The 9,002-nt window shown below is 48.8% G+C and overlaps 1 protein-coding gene across 1 annotated transcript in view; it reads right to left on the bottom strand.

Moving 5' to 3' along the window:
• Positions 1–4,298: 4,298 nt before the first annotated feature.
• The window catches only part of LOC119181797 (uncharacterized), a 214,431-nt gene continuing 209,727 nt past the window's right edge, over positions 4,299–9,002 (bottom strand). Inside the window, exon 12 of the mRNA XM_075875477.1 lies at positions 4,299–4,719. Coding sequence (XP_075731592.1) covers positions 4,393–4,719 — 327 coding nt within the window. The 3' untranslated portion in view covers positions 4,299–4,392. The remainder of the gene's footprint in view (positions 4,720–9,002) is intronic.

The following is a 9,002-nucleotide window of genomic DNA, read 5'->3' as shown; positions in this document are numbered from 1 at the left end:
CCTCTAAACCATTCCTAGTTAAGGCCCGTGTTCTGTGCGATGTTTGTGTACGTTAAAGAACACCAGATGATCGAAACTTCGCGAGCCCTCCACAATGGCGTCTCTCATAGTCAAATCATGGTTTAGGGGCATAAAACCCCCAGATATTATTTTATGTGATAGCATGTCTAGTTCAAAGCGGGACGGTAAAGTGTTTTTTTTTTTTGCCTTTCCTACCTATCCTACAGGCAATATCACCTGGTAACTTCTTTCTTGTCTAAGGACGAGTGTAATGTCAGCACCACTTCGTGGTCAACCCTAACCATTGAGCGTTACAGGATTTCGTGCTTCTCGGCTACAGGCCGTCATCTCCGCTTGCACATTTGTTAACATGCAAGACAAAGTGAAATCCGTCCATCACGCACGATAGCCATGCGAGACAAGGAAGAACGGGTGGCCGACCGCGTGGCATAGCGTGGTAGGGGATAAATCAGAACTGATATTTCTCTAGCCCGGCTGTTGTTCACTAAGTAATTTCAACTCGAGAGTGAGAGAATAAACATCTCTATTTGAGCATTATTTAGGAATCGTCTCCGGGGTCATCTCGACCTTTCAGGTCATCATACTCTTTCGCCATGTCAAGAGCCTTTGCTATATACCAGCTGGCGCTGGTCTTCGAGGGTGGGGTTGGCTAAGGCTAGCTCCCAAAGATCAGGAGTGTGGTATTGGCTGGAAACGTTAAGACGTGACCGTGGACACCCCCTACCATAGAGTAAAGTGTACCCTGTGCTCCACAAAACTGGCAAAGTGGAGACGGCCTGTGTGTGGGCGTTGGGAGTGAGCGTAAGGTCGTAATTTCTTGGTGGGTGGAGAAGGTTGTTGGTTTGCAGTGCTCTTAAAATGCGGTCTTGGTCAAGGGAAAGCATTCCGTGTGGGGGTGGGTACATTCTCCTTAGCACCCAGCATTGAAACGTGATATCTTGATAATATACAAGTGGTTGATGGTATCAGGGAACCTCCTCACTTCTAGGGGCTGTATTGTTCAATCCTCGAGCCGTGAAGTGCGCCATCTCGTTACCTGGAACCTCGTGATGCGCTGGTGCCCACACAATCTTATCTCGTCTCTTAGACGAGTCCCCGAGGATTATTTGCCAGGAACCCTTATTGGGGACCCGCGAAAACCGCCGGGCGCGTCCAAGTTGGGCATTGACATCGTGATGTCCTACCCTTTTTGGGGCCCTGTGGATCACCTTGGGCTGCCTATACGGAGCGATGAGCTAAGGAGGGGCTCTTCCCAATCGGCTTCGCTGGATACGCGGCCTTCGGTAACGCGGGGCATTGTCGAAGTATGTGCGCCAAGGAACAATGCGTTTCATTGGAGAACTTGAATCAATCTCCGTTGAGATACGACTGAGAAGTGTGGCAGCTTGCGCTAGTTGGTATGGCATGAGGATAGTTATATCAAGAGAACAAAACGACGACACAGAGACAAAAAGTGTCTCTGTGTCGTGTCTTTCGTGTACTTCTGGTCTCGGTGTCGCCGTTTTGTTCTTGCGCTATAACTATCGTCACGACTGAGAAATTCCCGCGAGCGGAATAGGCCTGTCTGGGGCATTCTAAGTGTGCCTGACTGAGACAGAGAGAAAACTTTAATTTATCTGTGATCAGATAAGAGCTTTTTTCTCGTATGATGGAGCCTTCAATTCAGGGCCATCGGCTCGTGAGGCTTCACGTACCTGCTGGATCAGTCGACGATGGGTTCTTGTGCACAGTGAAAAAAAGAAATCTCGTACATCCGTGAAATTTGCAACGTCACTACCGCGTTTTTTTATAAGTCGAAAGTAGTGAATTGATGTGCATGACACTCACAACGATGCTTCAGTGAACCACTGTGGCATTTCTTACAAATGGAACAAGTCAGACAGTACGAGATATAAGCGGCGCCCCATTTATAAGCGGCTTCCGCTTTCATTGCAAAGGGCAGTAATAACCGCAACTGTGCAGAACACATCCAAGTTGTGGTATAGTACGGTGTGAGTGGCATTCGTAGACAAGAACGCGCGCTCCTCCGCTCGAGAGCCAGCCGCGACGGACGCACTTTTCCAGAGCCACCTACTCGGTGATCGACCCTGCATGCATTACTTCTTAAGCCTCGCGACAGTGTGATCTGGTTTTGCACAGCCTGCGTGATCGGCCACATTTGGCCAAGCGACCTCAATGTCACGTGACGCCAACGTGTGCGAAGTCATGACGTCACCATATGGTGATGATCTCGTGGTTATGATTTTTATTTTGTCATCACTCGTGTCAACGCCGACGGCGTACTTTTACGCTTGATGAGGTTTTCAAATCAATGCCTTAAATAGAAGAAGACGAAGACGTGTAACGAGAAGGAAGAGGAGAGGTCGGCCTGGAAAGCCGGTAGCTAGCCCGCTACTCCTAACGTGAGTAAACGGAAAAGGGGAAAAAATGGGGAAAAGGGAGGACATGACGAGAGGTGACTGTGGTACCACACAGCACAATGAGGTAGACCACCAGGTGGCGCCGTACTGCCCAGTGTGGGGGGCCGAGTACCTAAGGCAATGGGGCAAAGCAAAGGGGCCGAGTACCTAAGGGAACACGAAATATACGTGTCGACTAAAGGTAACAGGAATGCAGCGGTAATGAAAAACAGGGCACTGTGGAATTACAATAGGTATGATGTTGTGAGAGGAATATGAAAAGGGGTCATGGTTCCTTGTCTGACGTTCGGCAACGCGATCTTGTGCATGAGATCAGCAGTTCAAGCAAGATTGGAAATTAAGCAACGTGGAATAGGTAGGCTTGCCTTAGGAGCTCACGGAAATACACCGAATCAGGGAGTACAAGGTGATATCGGATGGACATCATTTGAGGGCAGGGAAGCTAGCAGCAAGATAAAATTTGAGAAGCGATTGAGAGAAATGGGGGAGGAGCGTTGGGCTAGGAAGGTATTCAGCTACTTGTACATGAAGAATGTCGATACAAAATGGCGGAAACGAACCAGAAAATTGACTTGTAAATACTTGGAAAACAGCAGGGGGCGAAACCAAAAAGAATTATCGGTTAAGAAGAAGGTGAAGGAAGCCAAGACCGATATGTGAAGAATCGGCATGATTAAGAAGTCCGCACTAGAGATCTATCAAACTTTTAAGGAGGAAATTGCCAAGGAAAGGATCTATGATAATACTCGGGGTAGTTCTCTACTGTTTGAGGCCAGGACGGGAGTATTGCGAACCAAGACATATCGGGCCAAATACGAAAGGGTAGACACGGTATGCAGTGCGTGTGGAGAGAAAGAAGAAACTGCGGAACACTTGATAATGTTCTGTAAAGGGCTTCACCCTATAGTTCAGGATGATGGCGCAGAGTTTTTCAAAGCACTGGGGTTTAGGGACAGTGAGGAAAAATCAGACTTTAAGCGGGTAGAATTAACTAGAAGGAGGTTATCTGATTGGTGGCTAAATCAAGGCACGAGTGAAAATTAAACCCTTTACTGCCAAGTACGAATCTTCAACCTCACTATTTAAGGGAAAATAATAAACCTAGTTTTTGGTTCATTAAGTTTTTGGTTCATTAAGGTTCATTAAGCAAGCCACCACCCTATCTAAAGGGTACATCCATATACATCCATCCATTCATCCATAGAATACCGCAAAGCACTAAGTTTCTCAAAATTGACTAGAGGGCACTCTGGCGCTGCGATCGTTCAGCGACCATGGGAATGATGGGTAGTACACACATTTGCCGAGTTTTTGTACTTGCCGGCGGCGAATCGTACTTGCGGCTTCGTTTATTGCTGTGTTTCGAGTTTGTTTTGAAAGAAAGATTCAACCCTTTTGAACTTCGCCACCCGATTTGGAAAGGCGATTCGAAAAAAATAGGGTGGTGAAGCGCAATCGCTGAACATTTGCTGATTTTTGCTTCGTGAGAAAACAGCTTCAAGCCACACGAACACACACGGAGCCAAAGGCAGGCCAGAAGTACGAAGTTTAGACAAATGTGTGCACTACCCATCATTCCCATGCTCGTTGAGGCGCCGTGCATTGCAGCTCCCATAGACACTAGCGCCAGAGTTCCCTCTGGTGTATATTGAAAAACTCTATGCCGCACAGCACAACGAGTCACTTCTTACACTGTCCAGTGCGGGGTAGGACGCACACGACAGTCTCCATGCACTAGGTGCATAAGCACGTGCTCTAAAGACGAGCACCTAAACGTGTCTGACTCAGCAATTCGAACAAGACTGCAAGCTTCATCGGATGTGACATACATGCCACAGCCGAAGCCATAGGCCTGCATTAAGAACGCACAAATATGGGCTTTTTATTTGCTGACGGGACTGTGCCGCTGCTTGTAGCTACCCCCTCTATTCCCTCGCTTTGTTTACAGTCGCTAAAACGTTCCTCTTCCTGGCGGTCGCCAAGGTCTTTGCATCCTGGTCTGCGTGGCAGCAGGCTGGTTTCCCCGGTTTATCGTGTGCCTGGGTCGCGGCGGGGGAAGGCAGAGTTGCGGCGCGGGATAGCAGAGCGATGAGGCAAGGCAGGGTGGCAGCGGGGGAACGTAAGGCCGAGGCGCGGGAACGTAGGGTCGAGGCGCGGGAACGTGGGGTCGCTGCTGGCCATACGGACGACAGAATAACAAGGGGTGATCAGGGGTCGGGCTGAAACAGCGCCTCGGCCGTCGCCATACCGCCGGGTAGAACTCGGTGATGAACTCCTCCTGCTCGAAAGAAAACAAACAAACAAACAAACAAACGTTACGCTCTCTGTGACACTTGAATAGGGAAAGCCAGCTGCGTACAGAGTTATTCAATCATAAACGAGTTGCGAAACTCCTCATGGGCTCCATGTATAGAAATGCAGACCCGCCATTGGCCCAGATGACGGAAGTGGGCAGACTGTCGCGCCAACTGTTGATCAGCACACTGACTATTAAAATCATTGTTTTGCGTATTGTGTCACCACTCTGAAATGGCGCGACAGTCGCCGATTCCCTCGACATTAACCAATGGCATGTCCGGGTTTCGGAACGCAGGTGCATTGGCCTTATCGAACAACTCTGGCTGTGTATACTTCGCGACGCGTTAAGGTAAACAGTTAGGGACCAGACTTCTCGCAAGACATCACAAGCCGCAGAGCAAGCGCCGATTGAGTTACCTTGACGTTCTCTTTCGATGGCATTGTTCCTTCCTGCTGGAATGAAGCCTTCAGCACCGCTTGATGTGTTGTATTGTATCCGGAATTGGCCCCACCTTTTGGCCGATCGATGACGTCAACTGATGGCTAGGTCATAGTGCTTTGCTGCTGAATTGAAGGTCTTGGTATTTAATCCCGGTGGCCACATTTCAATAGAGGCAAAAAGCTTGAGGCCCGCGTGCTTGAATGTAGGTGTCCGCCAAATAACCCGCTGGTGGTCGAAAGTTTCCTAGCCCACCTACAACGGCACCTCTCAATATCGTATAGTGTGGCGAACCACAGCACAACAATGAAACGAGGACGACCAGAAGAAAGAGACACAAAGCGCTCTGTGTGTCCTTGTCCCGTTCGCCCAGGTCCCGGTCTTGCACTGTGGTTCACCATGAATCGAATTTTCGACGATACTAGTCATGCCGTGCTTTCGGGACGTTAAACCCCCGAAATTGTGTTTTTTTTTAACTGATGACATCACAACGCAAAATTGTCTAGCGACGTCATCGCGTGACGTCCTAAACTACATCGCTCTGCGAAGTCCTTGTGACGTCACGTGATGCCGTCATTATGTGGCGTCGTCGCTACCACGCAGAAGGTCACGTGGATTTTCGCACGAAACACCCCGAAGTCTCGCAAGGTCTCCAGCAGGTCTCTTGGCCGCCCCGCCTTGGTCGTTTATAGGTCATGGCGCTCGACTGCTAAACCGAAGGTCGCGGGATCAAATCCCAGCTGCGGCGGCTGCATTTTCTAATGAGGGGAAAATGCCGTGATAGATACTATGACCGTATCTATCTATCTATCTATCTATCTATCTATCTATCTATCTATCTATCTATCTATCTATCTATCTATCTATCTATCTATCTATCTATCTATCTATCTATCTGTCTATCTATCTATCTATCTATCTATCTATCTATCTATCTATCTATCTATCTATCTAGCCGCTTACGTTTGGGTGTTCTCGTGGTCACCGCCATAACTTCGCGGTAACCAAAATTATCATAGGAAGGTAAGACGGTTCGACGAATATGACGCGCTGGTCAAGACATGAACTAGGTTGCAATCCCGTCGCCTACGTCGTCGAACACTTCCAGCCAGACAGCGGCACATGCCCTCGGGCGGGTATGTGCCGATAGTATGCGGGTATGTGCCACAGGTGACTGACACTTTGTATCTACCCAGGAACGACGAGAACTTCACCTGGACAGTTTTAACGCACGAGCCTCGAGAAATACCCGACATCGTTAGCGTCGACCCGACGAATGTAAAGAGTAACTGTCAGGGTCCAAGCTGGAATCGAACCCAAACATTTTGTTTGGCAATGGAGCATTTCACTACAGAGCTACGCCAGGTTTTGGAACTGTTCGTCAAATAGACGCTAATATTTGTGAAACGTCGATTGTGGTTGGAGTGCTGCCTACTCAATTTTATAAACATTTCATATGTACTCGTTTGATACAGCCGTCACGTCGGGTTAACGTCAATTGTGGTTAGTTGTCATGCGCTAAAGTTGATTTATGTAGCAGAGTCCAGGGCCAGCATCCTCACGAGCAGCAGCGCTTCATATCACCTTCTGGTGTCGCTAAAACGCACGTTCCAGTTGGCCTCGTTGTGCAAGTGCAAAGAGCTGGTTATATAAACATCTGCAACTCTTCAACATATGTCTGTGCGTGTAACATTAGTACATATATTTAGCGTCATTTCATGACGTGTGGCCCAAGGCAAAAATTGCAATACGATCACTTTCCCTCGGCATGCTTCGCATAACATCGATTCCCAGGTACGTGGGATCTGCCAAATTTTTTCCAATATTTGTGTGTTTATTTTTCTATTTTCTCGCGAACAGGTCTTGTCACGCGCTAAACAAGTGATTTCGATATTGTGAAATTGTAATTTAGTACTACGAGAAAGAACGGCTTTATGCTTAGCGTTCCTTTAACGCTAACCACGCGCCAGCAACGTTTTTTCGATCGGTGTAGGGCGTTACGCCCGGAACTTTCTCGCGACTGTCAAGCGGCAGCGCAGTCCCGTCTTTCCTCCCTTATCGGCCACGACATTTCGCGCGCTCGCGCAGATTATTGACGCGGTGAGTCAACAACGCAGGCGCGACTACGGGCTCGGCGCATGCGCAGAAGCCGAAATGTGAGTCAACGAGCGTGGAGCTTCTTCCTGCACGTGAAGCATGGAGAGGCTGTATTATCATCAACCTTCCGTGCAAGCTAGCACGTAGCCGTTGCAGAAGGTTGCGTTCCAAAAGGAAGGGAAGTCGGAGCTCGAGACAAGCGCAAAACATAGATTGCGACAGGAATGAAAAATAGAAAAAAAAAACGCCCCGACTGCGCGGTAGGCGCAGCACAGTAACAACGAAAGCTAGAAGAGCAGTTTTTCAGAGCCTTTTCAAAGCACTCATCGGGTAACTACTAGAAGCACACTTGCTTGGTACCCACTAGGGCATTAATAATAGGCTTTTGGCTAGTAGGCCGGCATTCGCTATGCTATTTTTCGCCATTCTCCTGAGAAGCGTGGTATCCGCTAAACACTAACAAGGAATGTTGGGCCGATCGTCCATGCAGTGGCTGACGACGATGAGGAGTCATGGCTGAAGTGGGTATGCGCCACAGTTAATAGGCAAACAAAAACAAGCTTTTGTAGTGGGTTGGAGCATTTGGACGGCCCACTCGTCACGCTAATCGCATTGTGCGATGACTGGTTGTTATTTCGATTGATATGTGCGGTTTAACGTCCCAAAACCACTATATGATTATGAGAGACGCCGTAGTGGAGGGCTCCGGAAATTTCGACCACCTGGGGTTCTTTAACGTGCACCCAAATCTGAGTACACGGGCCTACAACATTTCCGCCTCCATCGGAAATGCAGCCGCCGCAGCCGGGAATTGAACCCGCGACCTGCGGGTCAGCAGCCGAGTACCTTAGCCACTAGACCACCGCGGCGGGGCCTGGTTGTTATTTCGCTGTTATTTCGCTGTTTTAAAACGCTCTATATAAGTTGTATTTACACGATTGCTTTCCCGACATCAAGTCTGCCCAAGTTCGACAACAAGTCACAAGCACCGGTGTAGCTCAGTGGTAGAATACTGAGCTGGCACCCAGCTGACCTGGGCTAGAGCCCCACTGTGCCATTGGTGCAAGGTCTTTTTTTTTTTCTAATTTCGCGCAATGTGGTTACGGACAACGGTGGCGGCAGCGGACAAAAAAGTGATCTATAACAGCGCTCGTGTTGTCCTCTTTGCCTTCCGTGCCTCGCCTTTCGTCTGTTTCTTCTAGCACCTTCGTGCTCGCGCTGCAGCCCTTATTACCATGATCTAAAACAGCTTTCGCTGTAAAGGAAATTGCGCCGCCTCTCGGCAGGCAGAGGTACGAAGGTCCCGCGCGAACTTCCACGTTATGCAAGCGGCAGCTCAAAAGCGATATAGCCGCGGGAAACGAGCCCGAGCGGAGATTAGATACGCGAGCTGTGCGCACTTGCAAGTGCTAAAAGGACGCAATGTCACTCAAATCTCTATCTATACATCATGCCGGAGCGGCGATGTTTTTTTGCGTCAGCGCCGTGCGACGGAGCAGAGTTGCAGACAAGGAGAGAATGAGCGCATGCAGGAGCACACATTTCGCCATGGTCAAGTTACACGGGTCGCGAAACATGGCAAAAAAAAAAAATGTCGAAAAGCTATTGCCACAGGCATCAACGCCTGCCGACGATTGAAGCGCGACTAAGTTAATTGATTGATTGATTGATTGATTGATACGTGGGGTTTAACGTCCCAAAACCACCATATGATTATGAGAGACGCC

Source organism: Rhipicephalus microplus, chromosome 10 (assembly GCF_043290135.1).
Source record: "Rhipicephalus microplus isolate Deutch F79 chromosome 10, USDA_Rmic, whole genome shotgun sequence".
NCBI classification, from domain to species: domain Eukaryota; kingdom Metazoa; phylum Arthropoda; class Arachnida; order Ixodida; family Ixodidae; genus Rhipicephalus; species Rhipicephalus microplus.
The sequence above is the reverse complement of the archived record's forward strand: the minus strand, read 5'-3'. Positions and strand labels throughout refer to the sequence as shown.